We start from the raw sequence: 22,738 nt of genomic DNA, 5'->3' as shown, positions 1-22,738 counted from the left end.
CATCAGCAAGATATCAAAACATTCAATTCAGTTCAGTTCAGTTCAGTCGTGTCCAACTCTTCGTGACCCTATGGACCATATCACGCCAAGCTTTCTGGTTTCTCACTACCTTCCTAACATCACATAACTTCATCTGCAGCGCCTCGAGGATGCCATCTAACCATTGCGTTCGCTGCCTACCCCATCTCCGGTGACCCCCAACCTTCAAAACATTACCTGGAATGAATGGAACATTCTGCAGACGTTCCTGCTTCGACCTGGGTAAAGGACTAGCTCGCAGACACAGGAAGACAGGCCATGTTGATATTTACACAATTTTATTAACCTAGCGACGCGCAGAACCGCATATGCAAAATGAAGGCATACTTATGTACAACATCATACAATAGATAAAGGGCGAGGGGGGGGTGTAGAGATATGTACAAAAATGAGGGTAAATACATGATCAACAAGAAATTAGGTCGATCGCAACTGGCCACGCACACGACGAAACCTCGAAAGGAAAATGTTCTGTTGGGTTCCTTCTTTACCCCTCTTGTTGTGTCTCAAAACAATGAAAAAGCATACCCTACCTACTCTGTACATGCAACGTTACTGACCATGATATACTGAACAAGGTTTGGAGAAGCCTTTTTTTTTCTATTTTTTTACACCAGGTACCATGTCAAAGGTGCTACTCTAGGCAGAAGCACATCACCACTGAGACATATCACACTTCTTGTACAGATAATGAACAACCCATGCTCACAAGCATGGCATTGCAGGTGAAAGCATCAACGACAATGGTGCCATGGCATTTGGAAGTTATGTGAGGACTTAGTTGTCAAAAGAAGGCAGTGCCCCAAGTAAAATACGTCAAAACCACAACCTAGCAAATTTAGACACAATCTTTATATGCATACTAACTACATTTCACTTCCAGGCCTACACGATCAGATGCGTTAGCACCCAGTATGGTGATAGCACAATTAGACTGATCTGATGTACACCGACAGTCAGGCCACGAACACTGTGCACGGAAACCAGACAGCAGCCATTTGACAGCCTGCATAAGATTGAAATTTGCGAGACAAGGTGTCGTTAAAAAAAACAAAGTTTAGTTAAAGCACAACACAAAGGGGAAGGTAGCAAGACGATAACAATGACAAGCCCACATTTACGAAGTTTCAGAAACTCCACTCGAATCACTTCTCCTCCCATTACAGCTGGAAATATAACGCAATTGAATAACAGCATCCTAAGCACGTTGAGAGACGCAAACAAACGTGCTCGCAATCATAGCAGTGCCTCTCAATTCACCAAGTGAAACAATCAAGGGGGCAGACTTATCTGCAACAACAGTGGTGACACTGAGCTCAGAGTCTCATGTCGAAAGCACAAATCACAAAAACGGTTCTACCATGAGCTTTGTTGATGTGGATGACCTTAGCACGATTCTCAACTCTTCACATTTTATGCGCGGACCAACATCGCTGTTACCTTGGTAAACACTACTTATACACTACTAAGCGGAACTTGAATAAGTCGACGATTGGAAGAAAAAAAAAAAAACGGAAAAAAGCCTTTCAGTAGCAATCAAAATGGAAGTTAAATCTACACTGGGTAATACACACTCAAGAGTTGCGCAAAAGGCAGTGATGTCTCCAAAGAAAGCTAAAGGAAAAGGGATGTGAAGACGACAATTAACATCCTCTCGAACATGCAATTACTCAAAAAAGCTACCTACTTCCTTTTTCAGACTCACGTGGCTGTCAGGCATATGTTACCCATAATTTAGGCATGTGGGGAACCCCACCGGCTTTAAAAAAATATGTCCGGGTTCCCATTCTTTGTGCCTAACATACATACAAAAAAGGGTCTACAAAGCGCAAAAGTACAGCCTCAAAAAGGATGGCCGAATTCAGTTAACAAAGACTGGATTTATAGTAAAATAGTCTGCTATAAGCAATTACAGAGCAATTAGACAAAAATAATGCGTCTAAAGGAAAGGTGAGGGCAGAGGCATGTACAGGTTTCGGCGCGAGAACCCAGTTCAAGAATCCCTGCTATAAGCCTTGTCGCTGGTTGCCAACATGATCACTAGGGGGATTTTCCTGAACACAATTGGTCAAAAGAAAATAAAAAAAGAAAGAATGTACTAAATGAAAACAAGCCATGCGCAGGTGTAAGTTTTCGAGCACACGAAGGTATAGTTCCACAGAGAAACAGCCCTGTTTCACCCGACAGGCACAGGCAAGACAGATCTGAATTACTCTAGGACTTGACAGCATAAAAGGTACAAGGGCTGCAGAAGGATGAAGCAAGCCTGACATCAGTGCTACGCATATACAAGCCACACATTTTTGTTTCCCTTTTTTTTTTTCTGTTGTCTAATTTTTGCTTCACGCAAACAAAAGTAAACACAACAGTTACCCTCAATAGGCAAGCACTCATAGAGCAATGCCGCCAGTTCTTTGCGAGATTTAGAGAACCAAGCAAGGTCTGGAAAAGCAGCATTTCGGGAAAAACAATTGCTTCATCCTCACAATGCAGAGTAATCACGATACGTCTAAGGATGGCTGCACCACACGTGCCCAGCAACAGTGGTTGCCTATGAGTCGATGGCTCGAAAGCCGACACGCTGTCGGCGTTGTTGACGGTGCAGCCAAATGCACCGCCGCAGTTTTGTGGATGGGGTGAGGGCGTGGATGGGGCCGCATAGAAGTGGCACCTGGTGTGGACGATGTGCCCTTGGGGCTTGACGGGGCGTCGGTGAAGGGCGCATCATTGCTGTGACAGTCAGTCGGAGCGTCATCACTGCAAAACAGTCACATGCACTGGTAGATAACGGACACATAGACCACGTACACTTGCTCATACTTTTCACGTACAGTACTAACAGTGGCAGAGAAGGACACCAAGAAAGTATGGTAAGCTCTGGAGCAATTAAAAGTCCTACGATCTATGGAAGGGGATTATCGTGGAAGGGGATTATCAATATCGAGTGTGGAAGGGGATTATCAATAAAAAATCCGTTTTGTCGACAGTAATGACAAGCCGGGATCGTTTCCTTCGCTGCTTCCTCATGCTTTTTCCCCTTACGGCAGTGGCGCGGAGCGATGGCTTACAGTCGCCATGTTTTTGCACATGCTGCGTTTCCCAGAGCCGGCCCACTCGTATGTAAGCGGTTAATTGTAGTTATCAATTGGTTTACCCCTATACCCCTAAAGCACTGCAAAGAAGCGACCGCGTTTCGCCTGACGAAGTTGTATTTCAGTGAAAACGGGCGCCTCGTATGTTGGCTAGTTGACATTCTTAGATGCTTCACCTCTTTGCATGAGGCACCGCAGGAAAGCAACAGTGGAGGGTAACCGCCACTGTCCAGTTTTTCATACCTCGAGTCCCCATGTTCGGCACCTTCGCACGTTAGCACATGCCCAGTTGATCGCCAAATATATTATATGAACACAATTTTGAGCGTAGTAACCAGAAAATCGTGTTATCCGAGATGGCATTAACCAGGAGAAAAAAAGGTGCAACTCTATGGGAGGTTCTTACTGCCGTCCGCGGTACTGAACATATGAAACGTGAAGTCGTATGAATCACACGAATGTGTTCGTGGCCCACTTTCTCAAGAGCTTCAAAGGTTAATTCATGCTGGCGTCCCTCTAATCAACCTTTCTGTGTTCTCTCCATACTGAACTACAAAAAATTTGTTCTAAAATATTTACCTTTTTCTTTTTTTTTTTAATTTTCCTGCTTTCAAGCCATCCCATGAACCAAAATTGTCAGCATAAACTTCAATAATCCACAGTTCTTCAGCATACTCTCCCTTTGAGTTTTCTTTTTCCATCTGAGCCAGGCAGTCAGAAAATAACCTATAGCTCGTTCACATGTACTGCTAACGAAGTAAATAGAAAAAATAAAAGAAGAATTAAACAAGTCATGGCAGATGCCAGCCACTGTAAAGACACTGGCCTGCATTGGATAGTTTTAGGGTTTAACCTTCCTACCCTATTCCCTTATATGCAACACGTAGGTTGGTGTGGGAACCAGATTACGACTTACCTCCTGCGGAGGAAGGGCAGCAGCAGCAGCAGCGGAGGCCCGCGCGGAGGAGGAGGGCGCCGCTGCAGCGGAGGCTGACGGTCACTTCCCCCGCTTGGCCCAATCCTTGGGCGTCCAGTGCAGGCACTTGGGGTCGATGCGCAGGGGTCGCTTCAGGGCAGCCCGCTCGTATGCCTCCACCACCTCACGGGTGAGGGTGATGATGTACTGGCCCTTGTAGTAGTTGATCAGGTTCAGGTACTGCAGCGTCGATATAACGTCCTCCTTCTTGATGCTCGTTAGCTCACTCATCTCACTGCACACATAAGCACGCACACATGTTAATCACTCAGCCACTGAAAACGCTGTTGACCACAGAATGTAAAACAAAATCGCCCATTCGTTCATCAAGTAACTTGGAAAAGCTCTTCTCATAGCAATATGCTCTGCACTAAATACATCACACTTAAAGTCTGTTTGGACTGTGTGCAATTCGAAGAGAGTTTTTTTGGTACACATGGTGCTGACAGAATAAAAGCAAGGAATTTTACAAACTGGCGGTTAAAACAAACAAGGTTCCAGTCTAAATGGCCAGTTAGTATGCTAGAGAGAAAACATATACAGAAACCTGCATGACAAAATGTTGGTTAGTCTGAAGAACAATGGCCAATCCTCCTGGCAGCCCGTTGTGTGCATATTGATACGTGGCAAGGCAATATTATTTGCCTTCACAACAGTACCAACTAGCCAGATCGTTCCCTTTCACCTTTTTGCTCAATCCTTCGACACTTCCCGAATTTGGGAATGGCCGTCAGGTAAATGGGACAAGGTGTGGAACTCACTGAATGGTGATCTGAGGCTTCTCGCCAGCCTCAGAGGGGGCCATGTTGATCATGATCTCGAGGATGGTCTCAGACCAGTAGGACCGGTAAGACAGCAGCCCCAGATCAGACAGCGGCTTCTCGGGTGAACCCGTCTTGCCCTCAAACTTGGACAGCTCATAGCCTAGACAGCAGCAAGGAGAGGAAAAGGCATTGCAGGAAAACCAAATGGAGGCAACCCTCAGTGAGAAATCAAAAGACCACAGTGTGCTTTGGAAAAACTGCACAACCTGGAGGGATTAAAAAAATTGCTGGGGTTCAACTCGGCTGAACCTAGTGTGTCAAGTAATAGATCAGTTGATACGATTCAGCTTGACTATTAAACTTTAATGATCAACATAGTCAGACTGCTCGAATGAAAATCCCAGCAATGAGTGAAGAAGGATGTTCTTCAGAAGCGGTGTTTCAGCAGCGACTCAAGCATGCTGCCTTGCTGTTTACCTTGAGACTAACATGTGCACTCCTCCTGTTTGAAGGTCATGTAGGTTAGCCAGTTGACCTTCAAGCCTGAGTATGGGACTATGAGCTACTGCTCTAAAAATCTTCTGAAACAATACCACCCACTGAGAGAGCAGAAACAAGTTCTCTGCACAAAGGCAGCCCTTAGCTGCTTCTGTCGGGTGCACTGGCAGGCCACAGAGTACGAGAGCCAACTAACTGGTACTCACTGAACTCTATCAACAGCTTGCCAAAGCCTTTCCTCTGATAGGGCGGCAGGGTCAAGATACAGGCCACATTGTAGTCCTCCGTCGACTCTTTCTCCTGCACGGTCAGAGCAAGGGGTGTTCATAGTGTTTGAAAACCCTACAATGGCTGAACTTGCCACAACAGCACTAAATTTCAACGGTGACACAGCCATACATTGCAGCAGCATGTGAAGATACCCTAACGAGGTGATTGGTGCTTAATATTTAAACTCCAACATTCTACACAGCCACTATGATTAAACAAAAGCCAGTGACAGTGACATCTTTCTACTTCACAAGGCAAGTCAGCAGGGAGGCTCTCGTCTGCAGCACGCCCTGCATACCCTCACTCACGTCCATTTACTTTACTACTCAATTAATTAATCACTAGTCCCTTAATTCGTGCCTGTAGTACTCTCACAATCTGGTTCCAGATGTGTTCCGGTTATATAAGTGAAACTTTTAAAAAGTTTATACTTTTAAAAAGTTTATAAGTTTCACTTATAACTGGAGCCTTGGAACCAGATTAAGAGTCTATCATACATGGGATCCAAGCATCTTGGGTTCAATCTCCATCCCAATCTCCCTGAATCTCAACCTTCCAGATCCCTGAATTCTCGCAGCTTAAGTTTTGCACAAAAATGGCACTTGGTCGTCAGTACATTTTTTACACCAAATTTATTTGCGATACTTGTCTGATTTGATCAGATGAAATGGTATGGTCACATCGTATGGAGGGACGGCAAAGCAAGACACGCCAGTGTCCCAGCGATGGCACTGGTGACGCCATCTCATAGCGTTCAGAGTTTGAAAAGATTTACTGAGATAATGCAAACAAAACTCTTCAAATTTAGTTGAGTTTCGGCCAGGCGAAGTTATGGCTATTGCTATTGATAAATGTCTTAAATGAAAACTTCCGCAAAACAGCTCCACCCACCTACCTTGCTTTGCCAAATCTCTATGACAGTGTTGCTACAAAAAAAAAAAAGAGATGGCGCCACCAATGCCATCGCTAGGACAGCAGTTTGTTGTTGCTTCACCACTGTCGCATACAGTGCGAACATCTGAGTTCTGATCGAATCAGGCAAGGTATTTGGTATTATACAAATTTGGTATAACAAAAATACTGATGGCCAAATGCTGTTTCTGTGTGAAGCTTGAGCTGCGAGGACTCAACGGTTAAGGTGGAGAGAGCATTCTACGGCCACACGTATTTGTGCAACACGCGTTGCAGTGTGAAGAAATCACTACATTGTGGAATTGTATTCCCACCTCACACTTCTCCATTGCAGCACTTCTTGAATCATACTTTAATGTCTTGTTTTCAGTCTGATTGTAGGAATAGTGCAAAAAAAAAAATATAGAAACAATATAATGGATTCACCTCAACTAACTCACATGCTTTGCTTACACAGGTTGGGGGTTTCAGCAGCCACAATGTGCATTAGTAAGGCACATATGATATAGCATGTTTACAATTTCTTCATATTAAAGGCGAAACTGACGACATAGGCATGAACAGCACTACAAATGCAGCTCCAACCGAAAGTGAGAGCCAGAGAGGTGGGAAAACAGCAAAGCACCTTGGAAAAGTAGCCGACGAGGTGGTACCCACGGCTGTCGACCTCCGTCATGACGTAGAAGAGGAATGGGTCTGTGTCATAGTACAGCGTCTTGTGGTCCAGGAAACACTTAGCCAGGAGACAAAGGTTCTGCGCATACATCTGCCCCAAGGACAATGCCCATCAAAGTCAAGGTCATATCTGCTCTCTGCTAACTACAAACCAGACTAAAGCAAACAAAGCAAGTTGGATCAATGGTTGTTTGTGAACTTTGGCAACGAGACTGCAATGTGAAGTACACTAATGTTTCGGGATAACGATTTGCATGCACTGAGCTCTCTTGTGACATGGGGAGAGGCCCGATGCTGCATCTGTTCATGCTTTCAGAAACAAAGCGGAGAAAGTGAACCTTGTTTTTGCGGCCGTCGATTTCGAAGAAGGAGTAGTTTCCCTTGCGGTAGATCTCATTTCCGGGAGGGTGCTTGAGTGTACATTTGGCCTGGTCAAAAGGGGAGCAAATGGAGCTGTTAATCAGCAGCAACATGATGCAAAATACCAAAACACACAGGAGAGGAATGTCGAAGAAGGGAGCCATGCAGGGCTTGGGGCCAGAGAATTTGCTCACCAGATGTCTCCTGAGGCAGGTTCGAGACTTTGTGTACTTGAGACAGAATTCACAGAGATAAATGCACGAGTTGACTAGTTCCTGAAACAAAAGAATGAGAGTGCATAGAAAAACCATTTTGGCATGTACAAATCTGCAAGCCACAAGTGGAACACATCTTCTATTCTTGTACACCTTGTAGCGCAAGCATTTTGATGTCCCAGAAATTAACGTAAAGAGACTAGCCAGATGATCTTGGCTAGTAGAATGCAGTAGAATGTTTGAAAGATTGGTACTTGTGCTTACATAATATAGTAACTTGCATATGCGTGCGAAGCACCCGCTGGCCAAAATAAAAGGTACGCTTGCACCCCGGTCTCTGTCTCCCACTATAAAAATGCTAACCACTGAAACCCAAGTTGCGTGCAATTTTTCAGTGCCTTTTTGTATTGTACAGCGACTGTAGATGGTGATTGCGCCAGGAGCAGGAAATGACCCCACAAATGCATCAATCAGGTTTGAAGGTGTTACAAACTGCTTTACATGTCGGTGACTGCAGCTACCAGACTGTCCTGAGATAATCTACGAAAAGTTCAAGCTCTCTTTATCTTTCAAGATACTATCTAATTTAAAGAGCATACAAGCGCAAAAGCCTAAAGCTGATTTCAAATAAGTATTTGTACTTAAAATATCTCCACCCGGAAGAGATATGCCAAAATAACATGTCCGTTTCTTACAACCATTACAATAATTCCTCATTAAAAAAGACCTATTTTAGGAATGTGCACCACTGCACATGCAAAAGTATAGATACTACCACATAAGTATAAATCCATGTAATGTCATTTTCTTCCTATCATAAATACCAAAGGTGAAAAGAAAAAGAAGTGTATGGCAGTAATTAGCCAAAATTTTGTCTAATTGTCTACATATCACAATTAAGAAAAAAAGGAAAGCTTTAGGATGTGCGATGGACCTTTTGAAATGTCTGTATGGCCTTAAAAAAGGTATTTTCTTTAAATTAGAAATTACCATAATGGACCGTAAGAAATTACCTAATTAGGGCAGTTATTTTGCCATATCTTCTTCTCGCCAAGAGATATATTTGAAATCTAAATGCATATTCGAAATCGATATTCTATTCTGCACTTGCTTGCTAAGTTTCGACAAGATATATTGAAAAATAGAAAGGGGATTTTCAAGACCCTCATACCCCCAAGAGATCCACACACTTAGCCCAGTGTCCAGTACAGTCCGTTCATAAGAAAGGATTCGATTTTTGGAAGACGACAGATGATGTCCCCCTACCTGTGGGTACGGGGAGAAGTACCATGGCCGGATGCGGTTGCGGCCCAGCTCGATCATCTCGATGTTCTTCATCCGGGTCACGATGTCGTCATGGTGGGCCACCATGCTACCCGTCGAGCGGGGGCACAGTGTGGATGAGTCTTGGGAGTCCTGCGTGGCCACCACCGGCGGAGAGGGCTTCGCAAATAAATGTACTAGTCTCAACTTGAATGAGCACACTGCACGTCACTCATTGACATGCGGGCTCAAGCCTTCTTTTCAAGCACAGTCCACAAGTGTAAAGTGAAAAGTCAAACATAGTTTACAAACCATTCTCATTTAAAAAAAAAGGTCATCGCACTTTAGAAGCGACGATCCTACTTTAGCAAAATGAGATTATGTTAGTTAATAAGCCTTCCAAATGAGCAGGCATGCACATGAACTTAGTGAACACCCCAAAGGAGCAACTCACTTCGTTCTCCGTGGCAGGGAACTTCCTCTTCCTTCCAGCAGCTTTCTTTGGCGGAGCACCATTCTGCAGAGAGGGTAAACATTCCATTATACGAAAATAACTTAATGACCCCCCCCCCCTTTTGCCAGTGAGAATATAGAAAAAAAAAAAAAAAAAAGGAAAAGAAAAAGCTTTCGTTAGCGTGTCTCTCCGTTTCGCGCCATCACCGTTGCATTCCCCGCGAATTTTTGGCAGTGTGTGTATATCACAGTGTGTATCACGGTGTGTTTATCTTTTTACGATAGCTGTAGCGGAGAAAACAAGGTGGGGGGGTGTCAACTAGGCAGAGTGCTAGCGCTCGTCCGGTTGTGCTGGCCTCGTTTTCACTTTATCATGCCGCGCTTGGGGCAGGTGCTGTCCAATGCCACACAATCACTGGAACGCTTGATAGTGCAAACGCCTTTTGAAGCTAACAGTGCTAAAAGCCGGCGTCATGATCGTAAATGACCACATGCTTTCGTTCATGGCTCATGGATAGAAGGATGGACTACTGTCGGAAAAAAAATATATATATTCCACATACGATTTGTTTTTTTTTAGTTGGAAACATAGCGCCCGTCCGGTCCGACATTGGCTGGGACCATGTCGACAGAAGAAAAGAATTCTAGGGGGCCCTTTGAATCACTAAACTGCGATGAGGTGAAAGCCTCTATCGCGTAGTGGTCAGAAGCCCACCACTATGATACCTCTTTCTCTCTGTTTTCCATCCCACCTCGCGATGACACCATAGCGTACGCTACCAGCCAACATATAAAGCCTCACTTCTACCGAGCCGCACGAAAATGCCTGCGTGGCATAGGGATAATGTGAATGCAAGGGTTTTGGCAGGATGATTGTGACTTAACCCTCACATATGAAAGGAGAGGCCCGAGACATCCAGTTAGTTCTCGGCCGGGTCAGCTGTCAGCTACTGCCTCCCAGGACTCCTTCTTCTTGCCTTTGGATGTAACAGACGGACAGTCACCGCGAGTATGAGTGCTTAAAGGCTTTTGCCTTAATACTTATTCATACTTCCGAATCAACGGTGGTCGAATTAGCGAGTATTTAGTTGTAAGCCTCAAGATTGCGCAGAAGAGGAGAGCAGGCAGCCGCCATCGCCGCCGCCGCTAACTATTACCCTCCAGCTGCCGAACCGGTATTGGCGCCGTTTCAGCTTTATCCTCTCTTTCATTGATTTACCTGTTTTCATTTTCTGTCCCCGTTTTGGATGTGCGCAGCCTCTAACTATGCCTCCCATATCGTGGAGGCCTTTATGTGGCCTAGTATTGGGCGCCAGGCCACCCGGACGTAGCGGTGCATAGTTCGAATGATCCACAGCGTAACCGACTCGCGTTCGAATTACAGGTCTTTTTTATATACTTCTATGGAGCTTGACCAGGCCAAATAGTGCAGTTCGAATTACCGAGCTTTCACTGTAGTTGTAGTTATCAAATGATTTATCCATATGCCCCTAGGGCACTGCAAAAAAAGCCATCGCGTTTCTCCTCATAAAGTCATGTTTCTGCCGGAGTGGGCACCTCGTATTTTGGTTTTTTGGCTTTCTTTGATGCTTCACCCTGCTGCACCAATGCACTGCAGGAAAGCAACTGTGGCGGGGGAGCGCCGCTGATCAGTTTTTCACGTCGCGAGCGCTCATTAGGTTATGTCCGATTGATTGCAAACATATTATACGACCATAGTTTGTCGAAATTGTGAACGTAGTAATCAGAAAATCGTGTTCTCCGGGAACCTATTACCAGGGAGAAAATAGTGTAACTCTATGGGGGATGTTTCACTGACCGCGATTTTGAACAAATGAAATAAGAAACGGTATGAACCGGGAAGGTATCAACAAGGCTTTACTGTACTTCCATGGTAATACAATCACGACAAAAAATATGGAGTCCTATGCGCGCTAGAACAAGCCCGTAAAGAAAGCTTTTCAAGTTCAAAACTTGTAGGACATCATCGTCGATAGCCCAGCTTGCTTCAATAGCCATCAGACACACACAAACGAAAAAAAGTTTACTAAGACTGCTACTTTTCCCAATACCCAACAGAAAGCACTCTTCCAGAAACAAAGTTCCTTCTGTTACATGAGCATATGCCTGTTTAATATCGACTTTGAAGAGTAGGTGAATGAAATATTAGACTAAAGGAAGAATAAATGACACTACCTTCACCCCAGTCAAAAACCAAGTGCAAACTGCCCTGACTTGCAGAAGTGCCTTCAAGTACCTTAAGTTAAATATGCTGAAGCTAAATGAAGCGCTACGGTTGGAAATGACTGAAAGTACACAACTCTTATGGAATGGTTTTGGTTTTAACTCACTTTTTATACATAAATGCTGGCTATGAGTTCTTTCTTGGACCCTATCAATAATCAGGCAACAAGGTGAAAGTGTGTAATAGACAAAGTGAATGCTCTTAACCATGCGAGCTCCCATCGAATTCAGTCATCCCTGTGCAACAGTCAATGCTCTCCGATAGGTGGCAGAGATCTTTCAATCAATCAATTGATTAATCAATGGGTTTTATTTTTGCCAAAAGCAAGCTGGATGGTCATCTGGCCTATAAGCTCCTCCAAAAGCTCGACTGAGGCCCAAGAGACCCCTACATGGCAGTAGTACACAAAAAGAGGGCACAGCAACCGAATATAGCACCAAAATCATTAAATAGTAGGTGGATAAACAGCTCAAAACATGAAATTCACATTGGGCATGAAAAATTCAGTATTTACATCCTAAATTTGAGTAGCTACGTCCTAAAACAGTAAACAGAAATGAGACAACACAAAAATGTTTAGTGCTCTAAGAATAAAGACCCGAGCTCTTTTGTTGAGAAGAAGAAGAAGAAACCGCTGGTGATAACAACAACTCGGTAGTTGCCAGCCTGGTAGAGACGAATGACAACAGCAAGTTGTCATTCCAAAAGCACCAAAAGCTTTCGCTCCACATCTGGTTCAGCATCATTGAGCCCTTCTAATGTTTTGATTCAGGCCTACTATGTGTATAGACCTGTTAAGTAATACCGGAAGGTTGCATCACAGGCTATTCACACGTGCGCTAGAGCAGCGAATGAGCGCTTCATTTGCTCATCGCATCCATGTTGCAATGCGACACCTGCTTTGGCATTCACGACTCCTGGGACAGCGCAACAAACTGGCAGTGCCAGTGAGAAATTTCCCAAACTCACCTCCTTGATGGCTTTGCTAACCTCGGGTGTCCTAGCCTTCTTGCTCCAAACCTCAGAGTTCTGCGTACGAGGACAGAGACAGCAATCAGATAGCGATTGTAATCATCCATTCTTCATCTAGCAGCTCTCTCAGTGTCTGAGAAACACAGCAAGTCTCAGAAGCACAAAAGATAATATGCCTGTGATGATTCTTTTCTTTTTTTTTTTCACACCAACCCACGCTGATTACTTCCGAGCCCGAGACTGCACGAAGTAGATACAAATAGCAAGCTAGAATCAGAATGAGCAAACACAACCTTCCCCCCATACCCCCTCCGCAGTTAAGCTCTCAAGATAACACTGTGCACGTTAAGACTTGAGTAAATATTAACTGCAGCATACTTTGGTGCCAAATTAAGGTTCACTGGTTACAAAAATAATGCATGTAAGGTATACAGGCAGGGAGTCCCAAACGACTGCACAGGGCCCCTTGACCCTCGGACAGAGAGAAGAATGGAAGGCTTAATAAGGAAACATTTTTAAAATCTGAAATAATAAATGAAAAACAGTTTCAATAACATAAAAATAGCTGCCCCCCTCACTGAGAACAGCAAAACCAGCCCAGTCTAAAACAAGGGGAGTTTTAAAAAAACATGCGCTCCCCGTTTCCAATGAAAAAAAAAAAAGTTCCCAGTTTCCAATGCAAGCAGTGACCTCACATGGCCGCTGTCGTACCTCTTTAACAGCCACGGGCGGGGGTGCTTCACCGGGCGATTTCTCGGCCCAAGATTCCGAGCTGGCCGTGGGGAGGGCCTTTTTTTCAGACCATACAAAAACAGAACAGAACCAGGGAGCAAAACAACAAGGAGTCAAAGAAAGTTTGGGTGTTACAAAATTAAAAAAAAAAGAGAGGGCAAATGTGATAACACAACAAAAACTGAAGGGCAACAAGCAAAAGAATGGTAGGAAAGGAGAAAAACTGCCACTGCAGCAGGAAGATCTTGTGACCATGCTTTCTCTGTGATCAGTGCAGTGACCCCACTTCGCTTTGCACTTCAAGGATCTCTCTCATTGCTGGGCAAGAGGGCAGCTCCAACACTGTTCTAGACTTCTATGCACTGCTATGTACAGAGCTCAGTCCTCATGCTTTTGCCACTGGTAAATCTATCCAGGACTGAGATATCCATCACAAGGCACACTCTCTCACATGATTGAAAGCCACAATATTGGTAATAGTTTGGCATGCCTTACTTGGACTGCTTTCTCAACATGTTCAAGACCCAATACAAGCCCCAGACAACAAGCAGCAGCGGTATCATAAGTCTTTCAAAAAATACCCCAAAGCATAGTGTGCCAAACTTCTAAGTTGGATTGCCTATGCATGCAGAGGCGTATGATTTAAGGCCTGCAAATAGGAATTGATTTGATACTGACATGATGGTGTCCAGCAGCCTACAAGCAATTTCTCCCAAATGTCCCACGATAGCAACAAACAGGGGTGGAAGCAGGCTCAAGCATTTTGGAGCAGCTTTGGGAGCAGTAATAAAGCCATTTTGGAGCAGCTTTGGAGCAACGAAACAAGAGTTTTGGAGCATTTGAATTATATTTTGGAGCACGTTTCTAAGGTCAAACACCTTTGAAAATTGCAGTTTTGATGACTGCAGCACAACCTCGATCGTCTTGTCCATTTGTAGATATGGTGGGGGTCTACAGGGGTGAAAGCAGGATCGGGCATTTTGGAGCAGCTTTGGGATATAGAGAGATGGCGTTGAGGGGTAGCCTTTCCATCCTACATCTTACTTCACTGCCTGCTGCCAATAGTTCATCATTCTTTGCTTCAGCAATGCTGGAGCTCATTTTTAATATTTTGGCGATAAACCCCATATGCCTCTCCAACAATCTTGAGAAGCTTCCTAGTGATTCACAGCTTTGCCGTACCAACCCATAACGCTTCAAGTATGGTTTTGTCTGCCGTAGGCCTGGCAAGCTTGCCACTGACAAAGAGGCTCGATGGTGAAGTACCTGCTTGTTTTCACAGCAGAACCATTAGATAACTCTTGCAGATTTTGCAGCGGGACAAGTTTTCTTCCTAATGGCCCACAGTGGTTGGTGCTACCTGCTTCTTTTGCTGATTTCGCTTCTCTCCACTGGTGATTCAAAAGGCTAAGAGCGGGTGCTACGTCACATTTTTTTTTTGCAATTATCTCCAATAGCCGGTGGCTCATACTAAATTTACTTGCAAACAAATATTTATTACGCTCTAAGCTTCCTTCCCTTGCAAAAATTTCATTTGTATTAAGCCCAGTGCAAGATGCGTTATATCTTTGCCTCCGGTGCTGTGACATTGTTCCTATGTTCAGCTAAATTTGGTGGCAGAACATCAAAACAGCCAGTTTGAAGCAGTTTTGGAGCAATATTGCATTTTGGAGCAGGATGGAGCAGGTATAGTGGTTTTGGAGCAGAATGGAGCAATTGGAGCAGCACTTCCACCCCTGAACAACCCTTCTAACAGTCTACGGCCATTCTAGTTGCAACACTTGTGCCCACCACAAACAAGGGTTAACTTTGCTTACCTCTTTGATCGCCCCCTTGGCTTCGGCTGACGGCGACTTCTGGGGCCAAACGTCCACCTGTAAATTTCCACCGGGCTTTCAGACACCCAGAGGCACTGCCACGATCACCGTATAGCCGTTCTTTCAAAAATGAAGTAAAGCAAGCTCCATTAAGCATAGCGTCTTTTCTCCCATTACTTTTTAGGACTGCTCCATATTATACATTTTGACTATGGTATATGCTCTCGAGAGCCAACACCCTGCACAGTCTTGGTCAAAAGTTTAGAGCCCAAAGGGTTTGCTTCTGAAAGCCATATTTTGTGGCTCGTTAATGTGCATTCCCCATATTACAAACCTCCCGAAGGTAAGATATTTTTGTTCTAACCTCTCCAACTGGAAAGACTTCTACGAGTGCTAAAGGGGAGCCACTACACGGCCTAGATGCAGAGCAGACCACCAAGGTTGTAAACTTTTGACATCGGCTGAATACACTTAGCAACCACAGAGATGCAGACTTGGCACATGATGCAAAAGCACGCAAGTACATATCACCAGATACCGGCTTAAAAAATATATATATAAAAATGCCACTGTTTCATACTTACACAAGCATTTCGGCTCTAGGACGACATGACAAAGAAATGATCAGATGAGTTTTCAAACATGGTGAGGGCATGCACAAAATGATGGGCCACATGAAGTAACCCATGCTAGCGCAACTCTGCACACACTGTCAACACTAATCCGGATTTCAAAGAACGGAGAAATGAGCCTGATATAGACATGATATTCACTTATCAGGCGCTTGGCAAAGCCCAATGCTGCTAAGGGCCCCTTACAGACGCTAAATGTGCTTGAAATGTGGCTAGCTTTTAGCACATGCTAAGAAAAAGTCATTGCCTGGAACCACTCAATCTCTGTGTAGAAATACACCTTCTCCCCGTTGTCCATGAAAAACCCACTTCCCCTCAAGCACGAGAGACTAATCTTGAAACTGACAACTTCCCAATGACCTTCAAAGGCAAAGGATTGAGAATGGAAAGTAAGAAAAAAGAAGCCCCACAGAACTGGTTCCAGTAAATGGCTCGGCTCTTTTTGTTTTGTTTTTTTACTTACTGAAGCACGAGACCGGTCCTGGAGTAAAAAGCAGGCAAAATCAAATCGAAGGCATAAAAGAATTCACAAGAGTGCTCATGCATGAGCAAAACAAATGATGGTGGCTCAAATAACTCATTAAGGCGATCAGAAAAGGTGAACGCGAAAATTCCAATGACACGTCCTTCTACTTACACGTGTGGATCGGCGGTCCTAGGATGACACAACAACAGCAACAATAAAAACCACAATTACTTTTTGTTTCTGCCAGACACTAGTCAAAAGCATGCAGTTTTCCTTACGCGAGTTGATCGGCGCTCCTAAGATGGGAATGTGTAAAGGCAGAATTTTTTTTGTTTGTTTAACGTGCAACCCGTGTTACTCAAAGCACTAAAATGCTAAAGCGATGGCGGAGCTTGGGCAGGGGCACCCCTTTACTTACGCGGACAGGACGACTCTCCTAAACGGTGTAACCAAATCACAAATCTCCAAGAACTGCTTCACACTTCTAAGTAGTGGACACAGCTTCAATGACACGCGATAATATCTGCCAGGCAGTGTGAGCGCAAGTCTGAATGACACCACCATTTTACTTACAGGCGCCGATGATGTCGAGGGAAGGTCCTAAAAATACATAAAAGCAGGCAGACCACGAAGTCAAAGATATCCTTTCTTTCAAAAAAATAAGAATGGTAAGTAAAAAAACAAAAAAAAAGATGCTTCTTATGTGGCAATGTACTACTAACAGAGGCAGTCATTCAATTGTATTTAAAATAAACAGCAGATCGCAAAGAAGTAAAACCACAGACAACAGCATACAATGGCACGACCCAACTATTCGCAAGTCTTAGAGGCGTTCAAAAGCAACTCAAAAACAGGATCCACCTTGTATGGGAACCAGGGCTGCTTCTTTTCTTTGCATCATTTTTTTACCAAGTAGCGGCCAACGGAAATTGGCTGCCAAGAGAACTACTAGACAGGATAAAGGCAGCAGGACCAGAACTCACCACAGACGTTGGAGCGAGCAGATCGGGCGAGCAGGGCCGGGAGCCATTTTTGACGTCCTTGAGCGGAGTCTTGTTCTCCTTGCGCGGCAGCTGCAACTTCTTCACGTCCAGGCGTTCAACTGTTACCCATTCGTCTAGCCGCTTGTTGTCTGCAGCATGCACAGAGTAGCCGATGCTAAGGTCACCATCACCACCATCCGCAATGACCAATGTAATGACAGACCCCCAAGCAGGCCTCGTAAGTGGGCGCAAATGCGTGAAAATAGAAGGCTCAAAAACCAGCTATGCAGGCAGAGCTGGGACGCTGTCAACAGCATGCGTCAAGTGCGTCTGCTGCACACTGTGAAACGAGCTGTACAGAAAGAGGCTACTCACAATCTATGAAGTGAACGTAGTAGAGGCATTGATTGTCAGGAAGTTCCTTGATGCTCAATATCTCAGCGAGAGCTGAAAGGTAGATGAGAAAGAAAGTGTAAAAAGATGTTCCACGCACCCGCTGCTGTCATTTTGGATACAAAGCACCAATGGCTGTGCAGCTCAGTTGTGCTCAATCAATACTAGCATGAGGTTAAACATTACTAACAACATTTACAATGTATGCGTTGCTCCTGCTTTCAAAGCATAGATAGCTGCTGAGCGCTCAGCCTTCCACTGTTAGCAGCTTCAAGCATGCGTTCATCAATGTTAAACATTGCTGCAGCAGCAAGGTAAAATCAAGATACTAACTAGTTTAACACAGTTTGAGGATATTCCAAAAGCAGCAAAGTAGGTATAAACAAAGCCCCAATAGTATTCCCATGATTCTTGCTCAGGCAGCAAAGTAACTTTACAGAAACAGACACCAGCTGAGATAGAAGTACCGTGTCGGCTGAAATGAGAATGTGAGCTGCTATTTCGAAGTTTCTGAGCTGCGAGAACTTTACCAAAGTAACAGTTCACAGTGATACACTGCAGTATGAAATGAAGAAAATACAACACTTTGTTTACACAGCTCGATGCTTCCATGCAGAAGTGCGCACTACTTTGACAATTCCAAGGAAAGAAGAAAATATAACATTTCTTCTGTACACTGCTGTTGTAAAGTAGGAGAGTGAACGAATATATGATCTAATTGTCCCAACCTAGAGGCAAATCTTATTTTCAAGCGTCAGTCATGATCAGCTAGTTGCCAACAGAGCAAATAGTTATTGAACTGCCAAAGAAGTAAAAGAAACAAAGTGAACAAAACGGAAATGGGGAATTTACTCGAACGAAAGCAGTAAATGTGAAAACAAAATGAATGTGAAGCTGTTGAATGCAAACTAAAAAAGTCCACACCGACCCCAGGCAAACAACAAAATATGTGCGGCAATGAGACTTGAATTAATGGGCTAACCAAATGGTATCCTCACTTCCAGTTGAGCAGTCCAATTGGTTTACAGTTTCAGATTTAATCACAAAATAGAATGTCCATTGGACATAGCTTCCAAATGATACCAATTGGTTTAATTACAAGTGGGAGGCCCAAATGAAAATTTTAATTTGACACCTCAATAGGAAAACAATGAGTTCCTTGGGTAGGATCTGCGTATAGCTCTCTACAAACACACAGCAGTGAACTATCTAGGTTCTTGCAAAAAAATGATATCAGCAGTTTAATCTGCTGAGTTGTTTACATCATCAATGCATTATCAAAATAAAGTAACTTTGCTAAACAGGCAAGTGCCACTGCCTACAGCACGAAGGAAAAGTTATTTCACTGTACATGTTATTTATTACTATTATTTAAACAGTACTGCTATAAGCAGGAGCGGGAGATAATAAAAACATAGTACGACATGCGTAAAACAAATCAAGGAAGGCACAACAAGCAGCTTTCACAACCAACGAGATGTACTCACAAGCAAGAATATATGTTGCAAGGATGCATACAAAAACACATGAAGCAATCATGTTTCTTATTTTAGAGCTTATTTTTGTTGGCTGCAGGAGGAGAAAGCTGGGTTAGCTTTCTTAATTTTTTTTTTTTTGTTTTTCGCTCTAGTCGAATAACTTCTTTAGTCATCCATGGACTAGCATTTTGTACTCGTTTCTTCACAACCGGTACAAAACCGTTCATGCACTTCATCACAACACTCTTGAAAAAAAAAAGAAAAAACACTACAATGCATCGACAGAGCAGTCGGTGGATTCACTTAATGTAACAAAAACTGAGAATGAACTGTCCAACAAATCTAAAATAGCAATGTCGTTGGCACGTGCGAAGTGCGGGACTACGCGAATGTCTATGTTTTTCTTAGCAGCAGGAGCACATGCGAAATTTAGCGATATCATCTTGTGGTCAGATATGCCATCGTAGACATGCGTAACCAGATTTCGGCAAAGCGGGCTGCTGCTCCCGAGGAAAAGATCTAAATTTGATTTAGTGTATTTTTGTGGGTGGGTTCCTTCCTTAATTGAGTGAAGTTATGAACGAATATTAAATCTAGAAATGGCTCAGCAATGGCGAATAGTGGTTCAGATACTGTCCCACTTGATAGCAGGCACATCAAAATCTCCAGCAAGTACTGTGTCGCAAGTAGCAATGTTACTAGAGCATAAGAATTCATTCAGTACTTCAAAAAATGTGTTGTTGCTATTTGGTGGCCAGTAGAATGTACGTACAATCAAGGTAAGTTCGGCTAAAGGGACCTTGACCAATATGCATTCGATATCGGGTATGTCGGGAAGACTGGCTACATGCAATGACTCTCGGAAAATAATTGCAACACCACCATCCCGAGAATTCCTATTATTGCGAAGCATTCTGTAGCCTACGGATACTATTTCAGTGCACTTGATATCTGTTTGCAGCCAGGTTTCTGTTAAGCATACAATATGTGGCCTGTGTGTGAGGACGATACATTCTAGGTTAATGTTTTGTTAACGATGCTTAGTGCATTTAGCTGAATACACACAAACGACCCATCCTCAGGGGCTACGGTTCATGTACTCTGTTTATCCTTCTGGCTAACTGGAACCTGGATTTTTCGTTCCTCATCCCATTCAAACCTGTTGTCGCCTATCTTAAGCTTATTGATTTCGAGCTTGACTTTTTGACCGTTCTTTTTGTTAGAAGCGGCACTGTCCCACAGTTGCTTTCTTTTCATTCTTGTGGCTGCAGAAAAATCCTCAGAGACAGACACGTTTCCATTTTTTCAGCTTAGGCTGACAAAACTTTATTGAGCATAAGGGGTTGAGAACTGAGGCAAGTTAGCTAGTGTGTCGCAGGCCATGGAAACCTTAGGCAACACCAGCCTATTCGACAGCCTTGGTCTAACTGCCCGGGTCATCCCCGGACCCTGGACCACATATACTGAACACTATTGGTACTATGCCATCTCTTCAGCCTTGCAGCTGTCCTATGGTTTGTGTGTCATGCATGACTACCCGTGACCCACTTGTGTCAGGAGTCAACAGTTAATCTTCTTGCATGGCATATGAAAGAGCACTGAACAAGGGTTGAAGGCATATCTTCAAAGTATACTGCGCACACACAAAACAGGGACGAGAAAGGCACACAACAAGCGCAGACTCGCGACAAGTCGCGAGTCTGCGCTTGTTGTGTACCCTTCTCGTCCTTGTTTTGTGTGTGCGCAGTATACCTTGATATGTCTGACCGATTCGCCCAACAACGCACTCTTTTAAAAGGGTTGAAGGCGAGCCTCAGTTCGCAAACCCAGCCATTGTTTTGACAAGTGGACTTGTCTTCATCTGGGATAAGTTACACATACCTGGAACATATTGGAATGCTCAATTGGTTACAAGTGCTATTTAAACCAGTCGGAACATTACAATTGACGGTCAATCCAATTCGAATAGTTTACTGCAATGCTCCTGGCATTTCAATTGGTTCCAAAAACATAATTGCGAATTTCCCAACAGAGAACGTCCAATGGCTATCTTTCATTTTTTCCTCGGCCGACACGCAAAGGCAACCAACATAGAAGGGTAAGTTCGTGATCGAAAGTTCTCGCAAAACAAACAGTACACTGCATAAAGAATGCAAGATAAAAATGAATGCCTTGGCAACGCTACGACATCGGAGTAGTAGTAGTACGAAAACGGCAAATAATCTCTTCATCAAGGCCAATCTGTTTCACACCTTCAGAGCATGCATGCGTTGTCAGCAAATTTCACAGCTCGCAAAGCATCCGAGGGTAGTTTTAGTAAGCACAATGCACATTATTAACATAAGAATGTTTTAATGTGGCTTGTACAAGCAGCGGAAACGAATGTTTTGATACAGCGCGACTCCCGTAGCGTCACCTGGTGTGGCAGTGTCAACAGCAGACGACGCGGCAGCAAGCAGACGGCTTTTCCATTTCTGTCTTTTTAATCAGGTTTCCTTAGCCCTGAAGGCCCTCCAAACACTGCTTCAGCAAATATAAAGCCGTCCGTGGCATTGATACCCTGTTGCACTTTCAGTACTGCGCGCAGCATGTACCAGCGACAATTGTAGTCACATCACTTCATTTCCGACGGCACACCGAAGACGTCCACGGTCGCTCGAACGCGATCTACACTCAGATCACAGCACAAACTGACAGCTGGCTCAAGCAAAAGATGTGGGCAGCAGCTGTCAGTCACTCTCGCTTGAAAAACGACGAGCAACTTACGCCAGTCGTTACTGTTCCTCATGCGAACGGGCATCCGACATCCCTCAGTGACCTGGGGCTGGAATTGAAACCACACGTAAGCGTGACAATCTGGAACGTAACAGACTTAAGCTTCGTTACTGTGAGCGCACAGCAACAAGATCGGATACGTGGACCTCGCTCCCAGGCTCATATTTGAATCGAAAACATAGAACCACCACCGCGATCGCGGCACACGTGCGAGGCATACAAATGTCAACAAAATCGCCAGCGCCCCTATGCGGCAATAAGAAATCCAAAATGGCCGACTGCCAGTGAATCAACTGCAGCGAAAAGAAGCCCACGCTAAATTGGCGCCGAGGATCGGGGACCAATGCTGCGCGTCTTCAGAGCCCTTGACAGTTTAGGCGCACGTTAAAAATTAAGGAGAGCCAATTGAGGACCGACATACCGTAGATTCGTTTGAGTTTTCATGATCGGTTGTGTCCTCAGTCATGGTGGGTCACAAACGAATGTCGAGCCGCTTTCTCATTGGTTCACCAGTCAAATTTCCAACACTCGAAATAAAATAACTTCTACTTATCATACTTTCATTTTTTTAAGTAACTTGTAGTTTTATAAGTTTTAATGTTAAGACTGACATGTTAAAGTTGATTCTTTCAAACAATAATGCAGTGACGTTTCATTGCGCAGCAGTGTCGTCATAATGACGCAAATATTTGCTGCACGATGAGTCATCGTAGTAACATTGTACGACC

General features: G+C 44.1%; 1 protein-coding gene across 2 annotated transcripts; it reads right to left on the bottom strand.

Moving 5' to 3' along the window:
• Positions 1-300: 300 nt before the first annotated feature.
• Tip60 (Histone acetyltransferase Tip60) lies at positions 301-22,556 on the bottom strand. 2 transcript variants are annotated; one of them, XM_084582435.1, is made up of 16 exons: positions 22,432-22,556; positions 22,002-22,059; positions 17,740-17,811; positions 17,365-17,513; positions 15,284-15,340; positions 13,446-13,523; positions 12,732-12,791; positions 9,519-9,581; positions 9,068-9,244; positions 7,781-7,861; positions 7,565-7,654; positions 7,177-7,317; positions 5,576-5,669; positions 4,869-5,031; positions 4,048-4,342; positions 301-2,796 (listed from the first exon to the last, which is right to left on the bottom strand). In XM_084582435.1, the coding sequence occupies exons 1-15, from the start codon at positions 22,474-22,476 to the stop codon at positions 4,129-4,131; spliced, it is 1,542 nt and encodes a 513-aa protein (XP_084438561.1). In that variant the 5' UTR covers positions 22,477-22,556; the 3' UTR covers positions 301-2,796; positions 4,048-4,128. The 2 variants fall into 2 exon arrangements, with proteins under 2 accessions (XP_084438561.1, XP_084438562.1); XM_084582436.1 differs by having other exon boundaries at positions 9,068-9,217.
• Between the last annotated feature and the right edge of the window lie 182 nt (positions 22,557-22,738).

The sequence above is a fragment of the Amblyomma maculatum genome, chromosome 10 (assembly GCF_055883805.1).
Source record: "Amblyomma maculatum isolate TAMU_Amacu chromosome 10, ASM5588380v1, whole genome shotgun sequence".
Lineage (NCBI taxonomy): Eukaryota > Metazoa > Arthropoda > Arachnida > Ixodida > Ixodidae > Amblyomma > Amblyomma maculatum.
The sequence above is the reverse complement of the archived record's forward strand: the minus strand, read 5'-3'. Positions and strand labels throughout refer to the sequence as shown.